This window comes from Populus alba, chromosome 10 (genome assembly GCF_005239225.2).
Source record: "Populus alba chromosome 10, ASM523922v2, whole genome shotgun sequence".
NCBI classification, from domain to species: Eukaryota; Viridiplantae; Streptophyta; class Magnoliopsida; order Malpighiales; family Salicaceae; genus Populus; species Populus alba.
In genome coordinates, this window is record NC_133293.1 from 9,409,330 (window position 1) to 9,421,856 (window position 12,527).

The window sequence follows — 12,527 nt, forward strand, 5'->3', positions numbered from 1 at the left end:
TGTGTCAGAAGGATCATCGATCATCGAGAATTTTCGGTGCGATAGGGTCTGGGTCTGGGTTGATAAAGATGACATTGTTTATATAGTCCCTGTAATTGGTTAAGATCCAAAAACTGCGATGTATTCTTGTGATAAGTGTTAAGGAATGCTATGGAATTGTGGGCTGTTCCTAGAATAAAAGAATAAAATGAAATAAGGAGCTTGGATCCAATCTCCAGGCTCTGGACAGGAATGCAGAATTTCTGGTTTGTTTGTGATATCGCTGTTGACTTTTTTCTTTCCTAGCTATCACCTTGCAGGCCAGTGCCTTCAAGGAATCCAGTTTTGACTTTTTTCCAAAGAAGAATCTACAGTAAATGTTTTTAGTACTTAATATTTGTAATCGTAAGAACACATACAAAAAGCTTATGCGATAGGGTTGTAATTACCGAAATTAATCTATACTAACTCATTAATCTTCGAATTAAAAAGAAAAATATTAAATTGTGACACGAAATCACAAATAAATTCATTCAAGTATTTCTCGTGAGTGTTTTTAACATGCTAATTAGAGCTTGCGTTTCCCATTAATATGACGCTATACAGTTGCCATGATCAGAAAAATTCTTTCGAACATGTTAGGGAGTGTTCTCGTCAAATAATAAGAAGATTTTTTAAACACGTAAAAATAATTGAATAAAAGTTATAATTCATAAATATTCATGTGTATTTTCATTCAAAAATCTTGTTATTTTTATTTAATAATAATTAAAAATTTTTGGTTTATATATAATTCATTGACTCTTATTTTTTAACTTTTTTCTCAAGAGAATCAGTCAATAAAAAAAAATAAAAATATGTAAAGCTTAAATATATAAAGTTTTTTTTTTTAGTCTAACTCTACCTTTATTGTACCAAAAGCGATTGATTAATCATTTGTCTTTATCAATTAAAGTGTTAATTGGATCCTTAGATTAATATGGGTATTCCATTACTAACATGTATTCAGTAAAATGACTAGTCTATGAACATGTGTCCTTTGACCATATTGACTTTATTTTTTATTTTTCATTTTTAATTTTTTATCATAAAAAAAAAATTATTGAAATTTGAAGAGAGAGAGAAAAACCATTGAAGAAGACAGATCGTTTGAGAATTGAAATTGTTCGATCTTCTTATAGAAATATTTTTCTACAAAATTAAAGCTGCTGTTTTCATTTTTTTTTCTTTGTGTTTTTTTTTTGGTAATTTCAATAAATATTTTTGTAATAAAAAATGAGAAGAAAAATACATATAAATTGGCATATATAAAATTAAAATTTTTAGTGTTTTTTGATGAAGCAAATACATATAAATTGGAATATATAAAATGGGCTTTTTTCTCCGGAATAGAGAAATACAGAGATTTATTCAATGAGTAAGAAGAGAAATGAGATGCTAAAAGCTAAGAAGCCAATGAAAAGGTACTAGGCTAATTAGAAATTATGCAAAGCGAACTATTTACATATACGGATTTGAAAAAAATAAAAATAAAAAGGCTACACTTATAAGATGAGATATTAGGTTTTTTTAAGATTTGTTTTTCTACCTGGATTATAGCACACCTCAGTCCTCTATGTCCCTCCACTCTTGTATATAACCATGTATTTAATAAAATTGATGATTATAAAAAATAAATTAACTGCTTTTAATTGGTGTAAGGATAGCACGGTAGTTCGTTAATCCACCATGTCTAGATCATCATATGTAAATCTACAGGTGCATTTGCCCATTTCTAGAGAAAAACTTGTTCACAAGGTCAACAAAAAGCAATTGACAATTGCATATGTCAAGGCTTGTACTAAAGTAGAGTACAAGCCTTGACAAATACAACAACTGAATTGATATTGCTTCAATATTTAGTGAAGGAACTTGGTTAATTTGCAGCTTGGATGTTTTTACACCGCATGGTGTCTGTATTTCAAAGAATTTATATCTATAAATATTTCTTGATCTTATGTTTTTTTGTTTTTTTAAGAATACATCGATGAAATCTAGTTTCCTCACTCCCTATAATCTATAATCATGGCAATTAAGATCGTACCTTAGCAACCTCCGTAGTTTATGAGTTGCATGTATGCAGGGCGGAGCAAGAAAAAAAAAGTTTAGGGGGCTAAATTATAAATTAGAGGGGCCAAAAAATATTATAAATATTTACAATTATAAATATAAAGGGAGGGGCATTTCTTTCCGCCCCCCCCCCCCCCGCCACTGCGTGCATGCATGTAATGAGTTGCAGGTTTCTCACGTTTATATGAGTTCGTACGTAATATAGGTTAGGCTGCTGTTCATTTGATCCTAATTAACTCAAATTGTTACAAATTGATCACAGATTCAGGCGCGTGTCTTAGATCATGCATGCGGCTAATACTTTTCTCGTCCAGATTTTCACCTAAGGTTTTGGACGAGGAAGACAAAATCTTTCAGCCATATTAGGTGTCATCTCGTCTTCGGACAATAATGAGATTTTTCAAACAAAATCAAGTGTCGATCGGAAAGTGGCTAAGTTCATACGAAAACATGCATCCTTTATCCTTATCTCTGCCAAAACAATCAGCTGCCCATCTTAATAAGTTTTTTACTTAGTTTTTAGCCTTATCTCTACCGGCTAACTCCTCTCTGTAGTCGTTATTAAACAGCAATCAAATGGGTGCTTCAATTTAAGCTAAGTGTTTGGTTTTTTTGAAAGAATTTGGATTTTCATCCGTACTAGATTAGTTTTTTCTATAAGCAAGATTATCGTTAAAGCACCAAAGAAAGGCGAAGGAAACAGAATACAAATCTGCAGCAACCAAACATACAGCAACAATTGAAAGAAACATCAAGACCAGGGAGCCCATATATCACAAATAATTCTTAACTACATAAAGGAACTCCATATATACTCGAAGCAGAAGAACAAAAGGGGGAACTTCATACCCAGGGAGGGAGGGAGGAGCATTAAAATCACATAGTATAACTTTATTGATGATATAGTACTGAATTATTAGTGAGCTCTGTGGTAGTAAATGGACGAGAATTAATAGCAACTTTTATCTAGTACCCAGTACATGCATGGAGATTAAACCTCCTTATTTCCTTTAGAAGCATCAGTATTTTTGCATCTCAACCAATTCGAGGGACTTGAATAACAATGCCCCTTTTATCAACCCAAACCCAAACCCTATCACAACGAAAGTCCAGAGGGACCACTGATCCTTCCGGCACAATTTTAGCGTCCACAAGAGGATTTTCTCTCTCAATCGTCGCAGCAGCGACCTTCCCCTCTGCTCCAAGAAGCTCTGGCCATGAACTCTTACCTGCAAGTACACAAATTATATAATCGTGTCACAACCAAGCATATATCAGATTAAGTTGCACTGTATTTTTAGTACAGAAAATGTTCATTACGTACCTTGGCATGTAGTATCAGATGACATTTTTTTCCCCTCTTTATACTCTTCTGTATATAATGTTTCCTTGTATTTGAGATATGATTTTGTTGAGTTCGAGATGGTTATTTATAGTGTAGCGCGTGGTAGCTATTGGGTGGCAATTGTTGACTGTAGCATGTGTTTGCGTAAGAACATATATATCTAGTTTGGCATTCACGCAAGCTTGATTTGTTTGAAAATGTTCTTATTTGACTAATGTATATGTTAGAAAGATTTATTTGATGCATGTTATTCACATATGCTGATATGCCTCCTTGTACTTATTTATTACCAAACCTTAAGCTGAAAATCTTCGACGAAAAACTAATATCAGGCCTCAACTTTAATATAATTGATCTCCAGTCACACGATCAAAGACACGTGTCTGAATTCAAGATCATGTCAACTCTGCTCGCCATTTACGTTTCTTCAAATTCTATCCAAAGTTAATGACCCAAATTAGAATAATGATAATTGCCTTCTTCACATGTACAAATTGCATGATATCAGTACAAAGAAATAAAGGGAGGGAAACTAGCAACTTTATATGTTCATACGAAAACACACTTGCACCCTTGTTATCCTTATCTCTGCCAAAGCAATCAACTTTCGAACTTAATTATTAGTTTATTGGCTGGCTGCTAGAATAAAAGTCAATGATCACCAACCAATGGCCACCAATTATGAATGCTACGCTATAAATATGCCCACAGCCCACCTCAATTTCAACAAAACTAACTCAGAACAAGGAAACAATACTAAACGGTGATCAAAAGGAGAAAAAATGGCTTCTATTTGTCAAGGTAATGAATATTCTTTCTCGCTGAAATTAAACAGTAATTGAGGAACGTGTCCATATAAGTTTGTTTTGAAAAACAATATTTAACTTGTGTGCATGCAGGTAAGAGTTCATGGCCTGAGCTTCTTGGAGTAGACGGGAAGTGCGCTGTCGCAACGATCGAGAGAGAAAATCCTCTGGTTGAAGCTATAATTGTGCCAGAAGGATCATCGGTCATCGAGAATTTTCGGTGCGATAGGGTCTGGGTCTGGGTTGATAAAGATGGCATTGTTTATATAGTCCCTGTAATTGGTTAAGATCCAAAAACTGCGATATATTCTTGTGATAAGTGTCAAGGAATGCTGTGGAATTGTGGGCCGTTCCTAGAATAAAAGAATAAAATGAAATAAGGAGCTTGGATCCAATCTCCATGTCTGTATTGCAATCTTCATAAAAGTTGTATTAATTTCTCCATGTTTTTCCATTGAACTTATCTAATTATAAATATACACCACCCTTAATAGAGTTATATGTGATTAACTATATCTACCAATATATATCACCATGAACGGCATCATGAGTTCAATGCTGTCTTTTCTACGTGTAAAGGTTTTAGATCAGTTTCCTTTGTTCGTTTTCTTAGAGAAGGAAATGGCATTGATGACAATCTAGCTAGCTAATAGCAGGCTCCGGACAGGGATGCAGAATTGCTGGTGTGGCTGTGATATCCCTGTTGACTTTTGCCATGATCAGAAATGTTTGATCATGGGACGTGCAGGCCGGGTCAAATATAGTGCTATTATAAGGTTTTGGATAAATGGAGCTCAAATTCTTTCGAACATGTTAGGGAGTATTCTCGTCAAATAATAAGAAGATTTTTTAAACACGTAAAAATAATTGAATAAAAGTTATAATTCATAAATATTCATGTGCATATATTTTTCATTCAAAAATCTTGTTATTTTTAATTGATATAATTAAAAAATTTTGGTTTATATATAATTCATTGACTCTTATTTTTTAATATATTCTCAAGAGAATCAGTCAATAAAAAAAATAAAAATATATAAAGCTTAAATATATAAAGTTTTTGTTTAGTCTAACTGTACCGTTATGGTACTAAAAGCGATTGATTAATCATTAATCTTTCAATTGAAGTGTTAATTTGATCCTTAGTTTAATATGGGTACGTACTCCATTTTTTTTTTTATTTTTTTTTTGGTAATCCGGGGTGTCCGGGCCAGCTTACGCGCACCACGACTATTCCCCGGGCCCACTGAACATCCTGCAAGCCCAGTAGGCAGGTAAGGCACCGCGGGGGTGACAGGCTGGTACTCTTGAGGATCGAACCCAGGACCTTCGCAAAGACAAGCTTTGCTGTTGACCAATGGGCTAGACCCTCAAGTGTGGGTACGTACTCCATTACTATCGTCACTGGCGGCATTTAGCAAAATGGCTAATGAGTTAACATGTGTCCTTTGACTTTGTTGACTCTATTTTTTTTTATTTTTCTTTACATTTTTTTCTCATAGAAAGCATTTTATTGAAATTTGAAGATAAAAAGAACAGAAGGGTAGATTGAGAATTTAAATTGTTCTATTTTTTTATAGAAATATTTTTCTACAAATTTCAATAAATATTTTTGTAATAAAAAATGAGAAGAAAAAAATACTAAATTGAGTAAATTGATATGATCAAAGGACAGGTTTGTTTTTTTTGTGGTTTTAAATTCTAATCTTGAGATTATTAATATGATGACCGCTAAAAATTTATATGATTATTAATTTTAGAATTTATAAATTTAATTAAAATATGTGTAAACTGACTCAAATATTTATTAATAATAATAATAAAAAAAATCATACCTTAACAACCTCGGTAGTTTATGTTTATGTGTTACATGCATGCATGCATGCATGTAATGAGTTGCGTGTTTCTCACGTTTATATGAGTTCGTACGTAATATAGTTTAGGCTGCTGTTCATGCCACGTCACACGTGGAGGAGAGATTTCAGGCTCGATAGAATATTATACATTTGATCCTAATTAACTCCAAATTGTAACAGATAATTAACAGCTTGCTTTCCCATTGACATCAATATTCATGTATGAATACAATTGCCATGATCACAGATTCAGGCACGTGTCTTAGATCATGCATGGGGGGCTAATACTTTTCTCGTCCAGATTTTCACCTGAGGTTTTGGATGAGGAAGACAAAATCGATCTTTCAGCCATATGAGGTGTCATCTCCTCTTCGGACAATAATGAGATTTTTCAAACAAAAACAAGTGTCGGAAAGTAGCTAAGACGTTCATACAAAAACATGAATCCTTTATGCTTATCTCTGCCAAAACAATCAACTGCCCATCTTAATTAGTTTTTTGGCTGGCGGCTTGAAAGTCAATTTTCACCAACCATTAGCAGCTGCCATGGTAGACTATAAATTCCCACCTCGATCCAAACAAAATTAAATCGTAACAAAGAAACAGCACAAAAGAGCGAAGCGGAATTTAAAACAAATGGCATCTACATATTGCGAAGGTAATGAATGCTTTTCTTCCCATGAAAAGCAATATCGAGGATTTCATGTGCATGGTTTTTTGTGACGCAGAACTTGTTGTGTTCATGCAGGCAAGAGTTCATGGCCGGAGCTTCTTGGAGCAGAGGGGAAGGTCGCTGCTGCAACGATCGAGAGAGAAAATCCTCTTGTTAGAGCTAAAATGGTGCCTGAAGGATCAGCAGTCATCCAAAACTTCCGGTGTGATAGGGTCTGGGTCTGGGTTGATAAAAATAACATTGTCTATAGAGTCCCTATGATTGGTTAGACACAGAAAAAACTCCAATATTTCCTTGGTTATTTGTTAAATGCTGACTGTCTGGAATAAAATTTAAATAAGGAGGCTCTGATCTCCATGCATTTATTGCTTCATAAAATTGTATTTCTCCATGTATTGTCATGAAATTTAATAGCGATAAATATATATACATTTATACCCTTAATTTGTGAGTGTTTCTATTGTTCCTTCTGGTAATTAAATATTCATGTTCTTATTTATATATATACATATATATATGGAAGAAAATCAAGATGTACATAGGCTTAACTAATTAAAAAACCAAGATGATATTTTTTTTTAGTATTGGATAATTAACTCCAGTTACGCCAAAACAAATTATAAAAATAAATTTAAAATCAAGAAAATATTGAATGATAAAATTAGAAGAAAAAAAAATAAAAATAAAAGAAAAAGGAGGGGGGATGGACAGAAAAGGAAAAAAATACCTGCTCCACTGAAGAAAAAAAAGGTAAGAAAAAAAAAAAACACCTATTTCATTTGATCATATGAGGTGGCGGTGTAGTTATTTTAGTACAGAGGAAGTAATAAAATCATGAGATGGTTCTATGATAAAATCCAAATAATCATCTTTTTATCTCTTGTATTCTCTAATTTTCTATTTTGAAAAGATATTCCGAAAAATAGGAAATAAACATAATTTCTGATTTTTAATTAAAAAACTGAAAACCGGAAGGTTGGAAAATGAAGAACAAGAACGCACACATAGCAACTCCGAGCCGGTAGAATTAAGCCAGCTTGGCATTTGGCCACCAAATAGAGTCCCTTGGCCGTAAATTTTTGCCTGTCATTTGCCACCGTGCAGAGACCCCGTCCGAAAAATGAAGCGACGGAAAATGGGAAACGAAACTGTAAAAGCGAAGATTAGCTCCTAAAGTTCAACAAATCAACGAACTTCGGAGCCGAAGCAGAAAGATGATGCACATAAATAGGCTCGAGTACGAGAAAAAAAAAAATGAAGTCTTCGAATTCAGCCTTGTCTTTCCTCGAACCCACCAGAGGCCCAGCATTTTTTTTCCTTCCACGAGTATCAATTTCCAAATTTCAGTGTTCTGTCAAAAGGTCTAATGTTCTATTTAATTTAAAGTAAATCAGAAAAAGATAGCAAACGCAAGTTCAGTGACATGTATTAGTTTCTTGCTGATAAAAATAACTTCTAGACTATGAGCAGAGGTGAGATGCAATTGATGCAGAAAGAGGGAGGCTTGAAAAGGACAGAGAGGCATGGAGGAAGTGCATTGCCTGTGTGCCAAGACTAAACTTTGTCAATGAAATGCTACTTGTGGGTTATCTTCTTCCTAACATTACCCCTGCGAGGTGGTGGATCCTTAGAAGTGCCTGCAAGTTTCTCCCGAGGTTTTTCCACACTTTTCTCATCATCACTACCTGTATCAAAACTCTCAGTTTTGTCAGAATCGTCCTCTTCCTGTGCCGATTCTCCAGAAATTTCCTTCTTTGAGAGCTGATCTCGAAGTTCTCTAAGTTTCCGTTTCTTTGAATTTAAGACCCCAAGAAACTAGAAGCCAAGAAAAACCATATTAGCTCTAACATGTCAAAAAGGATGCAAGACGAAATATACATCCTCGGTGAAGGATGGTGAAGGAGTGACAGATACCCATACCGTGCATTACAAAGTAGGTAAAACAAAAACATAATTTCTAGTAAACTGCATTTAAATAATCATGTTTTCAACCAAAAAGATTAACAGTTGACTCTAGACTTCAGTGCTGTTACCATTTAGATTTCCTCTACTGTGTTATGGTCTCAGTGACCAATGTTTATGGGAATAGGCTCCATCATATTGGTCCACTCTTCCAAACCATTACAGAAATAGAGTGCAGATCTGGAGGTGACTTTCACACTCCAGGTTTCCTAATAAACTCTCCCATCAAAAGGTATATCCAGTATCAAATGAATGGATGCTTTTGGACAATTGACATGCAAATTTCAAAATCACATAGATAAACAAGGGCACGCATGGAATTCAAACTTAATATCCAATTGTGCTAACCAAACATGACTTATTTAAACAAAAAATTTATTTGGCATTTCATGATGACAAAACATTATTCAACAATCAAACCTCAGCAACAATGTTTCAACTATGATAAAACTGTACGATACTGGATATCTTTAACAGAACACAACACTCTATCAGACTAAAACCATCCTCAGCTAAATCCATGCACTAAGACAGTATTACCAATCACTTCAGTTCTGCTTCAAACTTTATTAGCAGAATCAAGCAACGATGCAATGAACTTAAATCAAGAAAGTAGTAGTGTTATGATACTTTTCTGTGAATTTAAAGGCACATAGTAACACACCTTTGCATATACCGCAGCTTCAAATTCCATCTTCTGACAGTTAAATTTCTCACTTTGTGCCAAACACTTCTCAGCTTCTCCTTTCAGTCGTTCAAACGACTGAGTCTTTCTGACAACTTCTTCCTATACATAAGTAAACTCAAGTGATTGAACCTTTCAAATGTTCCCTCGTCATCATTGTAGTTAGCAAACTTAGCATCATTGACATCCTCATTTTTTCAATAAAACTCAACATCATATATTTTATCAATTCCTCATAATATTCAGAACAAGAATCAGCATAGTATTCATCATCAGAAAACATAAACATGATGAATTTGCCACTTTTTACACAGAAAATGCTCTAAGAATAATACTGAAAATTCTAAATCTCTTGACAAAAATATACTACTAGCTCATGAAGGATGCTATGTTTCATTTAATGAAATGATGTGACAGGTTAGTGACTACATGATTACATGTGTAGTTTTACTTTTAAGATAAACAACAATTCGGTAAAAGTTGAGTAACTATGCACAATAATATGGATATTTTGTCAAAATACACATCATAAAATAACTGTGTCTACAAACACGCCTAATTATCACAAACAGGCAGCCCTGGTCAATCCAAGCAAACATGATGGAATTGTTCATAATACCAGAAAAAAAATGTAGAACCTGCAAAGCAACTCAAACCACTGGCAAAGTCAGAAATAAACATGAAAAGGCAAGAAAACCTCAAGCCAACCTATACAGATTTATCATACATAGTCTTTAGCCAATTTATTTTGGCTTTTGGTTCTCTCATTGCAAACCACATCTCTCTTCTAGTCCTTAATAGGAAAAACTCTGAAGCAAATACATGAAGGCCGCTGCCTTTCACAATGTCTGGCATAGAATGCAATTCATCCATGACCTCTATAATGCTACATCCTTGAGCATCTCTCCTCCTTGAAGTGACACTACCCCCACTCTCAACAGTAGCCATCAACCTGTCAAGTTTGCGGGATAACTTCACTGTGCCTCCTGATTGATTCCTTCCTTTCTTGACAGATTGTGTGCCAGATTCATCAACTCTCTTTTGTTTCTTGTCATTTCCCTGCTCCTCAAGCTGAAGGGAGTCCCGGTCTACACATGCAGCAGTCAACATCTCGTCCAAACTCTCCACAAAAGTAGGCTCATCCCCTAAATCACCACTCCCTTCCACATGCACAGCTGGTCCAATATTAACATTAGGTTGCATGAGATTGCCATCATTTTCCTCCTCGTCCATAAAAACAGCTGAAGAGGTGGGCCAAGCACTTGATCCAGTGAACATGAAATCATATTTTGAGCAAAGATCAGGCTCAATACCCGAATTTCGGAATTTTTCAGCTGCCGGCATAGCCTATATTGATATGAAAAAAAAATCCATGTGTGAATCAATATATGAAAGGAAAAACCAAAGCCACATAGCCCCTAAAATTTATTCTTGAAACTAACCTTGATCTTTTCATCCCACCAATCATCAGAGGCAGCAACTGTTTGTTTATTGGGATCCCAACCAAGTTCCTTTTCTTGACCTAGCAATGATTTCCAAATCTTCCAGTCCTTCTTTATCCCATCCCACTTGTTTTTCAACTGCTTCTTGGTAAAACTTTGTCCACTCTCTTTCTCAAATTGTCCAATAACATACCTCCATCCATGTTTAGAGAAATGAGTCCCAGGTCGCAAGCCCATCTGAACAGCTTGGATACAAATATCACAAAATATATGTGTGCTCCTCCTACTCCACACAGCCTTAACTGCTTTACATTCAGTTTCAATTCCTCGATCCAATACATCCATGGCTAAATTATTCTCAGTTTCATAGGATGTTTTAACTTCCTTACTCTTTCCCATCTACAACAGCAACCCTAGTCAGTCCCATTACGAAACAACACAAACATTTTATGAAAATCCTGAAACAATCTCATTTCACAATTAGCAAGCACAAAATCTCAATAGCTCAGACAGTGTATATCCAGAAAGGATAATAGCGAGTAAAACATCACTGTTCATCAACTGATCATTCCAATAATTAAGTTCTCTTGTTTTTGCACCAATAATATAGCATGATAAAAGTAAATAATATCACAGAGGCCTTGACTCTTGATTAGATGTGCTATGAAGTCTCAAATTACAGAGGAATGCTAGGATAAAACATGAAAATTAAAACATACGATCAAGAAACGATACTGCATGGTCACAAAGAACAGTATTTGCAGAGAGGAACGAAAAACCCATAACAACATCAACGCAATCCAGAAAGAAATCAAAAGAAAAAAAGAACTCACACTTAGTCTGATGTTAGAATCCATAAGAAAATCCAAGATTAAAGTAGTAGTCTTCTTAGTATCAGGCGAGGGCTTGCATTTCCATCGCCATTCTAGCTTTGTCCCTTCTTTCTCAAAAGTCCACGACAACTACAATCAACCACAATTTTTAAGTTCTTACGAAAATCCACTCAAATTTCCACTAAAGCAGCAACTTTTTTACTATTTATATGAAAAAGGGAAAAGGGAAAGGTAGTACTAACTCGTTTATTCCCCTCTCCAGCATCAGTAAATTTGTAAACAGAACCGGGAATTTGAAACCCTAAATGTTTCTCGGCCAATTGAATGTAGGTAGACACAGGTTGGTCCCATTGTGCTGCTCTATCCCTCACCTCCTCTTCCGTTGCTGTCAAATAGAAGACTAAAATTCTGGTTTGTGAATGAAAATGATATGGAATAAGAGAGTAAATTGTGGGGTTTTATTACCGTTACAGAACCAGGAATTAAGGCCGTCGGTGATGGAGAGATTGAAGTGAAATGGAAACCAAGTGCCTTTTATGAAGACTGGTTCGGGGATTTCAAGCTTCAGGCATGTATGCCTAGCCATTGTCGACTCCATTTTTTGGTTCGGCTTCTCCGGGAAGTTACTAAAGTGGCAGAGACTTTCGGTCGTGGGGTTTTATTTGCCTGTGGAGAGGACAGGATGGACTTCTTCCAGCATTCTCTTAAAATTCACTAGAATTGTGAAAATGGATTCACTAATTCGGGTAGCATTAAATCAAAACCCAGACTGAGTCCTAAATTGCCATGCGTCAGGGTCTAATTATCCTCGATCCACTTTATAAATATTATTTTTAG

The 12,527-nt window shown here is 35.0% G+C and overlaps 2 protein-coding genes and 1 long non-coding RNA gene across 7 annotated transcripts; 1 reads left to right on the forward strand and 2 right to left on the reverse strand.

Annotated features, from left to right (window-relative positions):
• Positions 1 to 2,958: 2,958 nt before the first annotated feature.
• On the reverse strand, positions 2,959 to 3,554 carry LOC118061548 (inhibitor of trypsin and hageman factor). Its single transcript, XM_035075020.2, has 2 exons — positions 3,413 to 3,554; positions 2,959 to 3,317 (listed from the first exon to the last, which is right to left on the reverse strand). The coding sequence occupies exons 1-2, from the start codon at positions 3,435 to 3,437 to the stop codon at positions 3,124 to 3,126; spliced, it is 219 nt and encodes a 72-aa protein (XP_034930911.1). The 5' UTR covers positions 3,438 to 3,554; the 3' UTR covers positions 2,959 to 3,123.
• A 2,886-nt stretch (positions 3,555 to 6,440) lies between these two features.
• On the forward strand, positions 6,441 to 7,212 carry LOC118061547 (uncharacterized). Its single transcript, XR_004689584.2, has 2 exons — positions 6,441 to 6,753; positions 6,844 to 7,212. It is a non-coding gene; the product is annotated as an uncharacterized lncRNA (long non-coding RNA).
• Positions 7,213 to 8,010: 798 nt separating this feature from the next.
• LOC118061546 (DNA repair protein XRCC4) lies at positions 8,011 to 12,420 on the reverse strand. 5 transcript variants are annotated; one of them, XM_073412121.1, is made up of 7 exons: positions 12,156 to 12,415; positions 11,933 to 12,090; positions 11,691 to 11,819; positions 10,858 to 11,256; positions 10,143 to 10,762; positions 9,395 to 9,517; positions 8,445 to 8,583 (listed from the first exon to the last, which is right to left on the reverse strand). In XM_073412121.1, the coding sequence occupies exons 1-6, from the start codon at positions 12,286 to 12,288 to the stop codon at positions 9,478 to 9,480; spliced, it is 1,479 nt and encodes a 492-aa protein (XP_073268222.1). In that variant the 5' UTR covers positions 12,289 to 12,415; the 3' UTR covers positions 8,445 to 8,583; positions 9,395 to 9,477. The 5 variants fall into 5 exon arrangements, with proteins under 5 accessions (XP_034930908.1, XP_034930909.1, XP_073268222.1 ...); XM_073412122.1 differs by having other exon boundaries at positions 11,933 to 12,075; positions 12,156 to 12,412; XM_035075017.2 differs by lacking the exons at positions 10,143 to 10,762; positions 10,858 to 11,256 and having other exon boundaries at positions 8,011 to 8,583; positions 12,156 to 12,420.
• Positions 12,421 to 12,527: the final 107 nt, after the last annotated feature.

Excerpts from the sequence above, each read along its gene's own strand:
- LOC118061548 (XM_035075020.2), bottom strand. The coding sequence starts at position 3,437 with ATGTCATCTGATACTACATGCCAAG. Across the intron at positions 3,318-3,412 it reads ATCTGATACTACATGCCAAG|GTAAGAGTTCATGGCCAGAG; the intron begins GTACGTAATGAA and ends GTGTACTTGCAG.
- LOC118061546 (XM_073412121.1), bottom strand. The coding sequence starts at position 12,288 with ATGGAGTCGACAATGGCTAGGCATACATGCCTGAAGCTTGAAATCCCC. Across the intron at positions 11,820-11,932 it reads CTGGAGAGGGGAATAAACGA|TTGTCGTGGACTTTTGAGAA; the intron begins GTTAGTACTACC and ends GGTTGATTGTAG. Across the intron at positions 9,518-10,142 it reads ATAAATTGGCTAAAGACTAT|GAAGAAGTTGTCAGAAAGAC; the intron begins GTATGATAAATC and ends ACTTATGTATAG.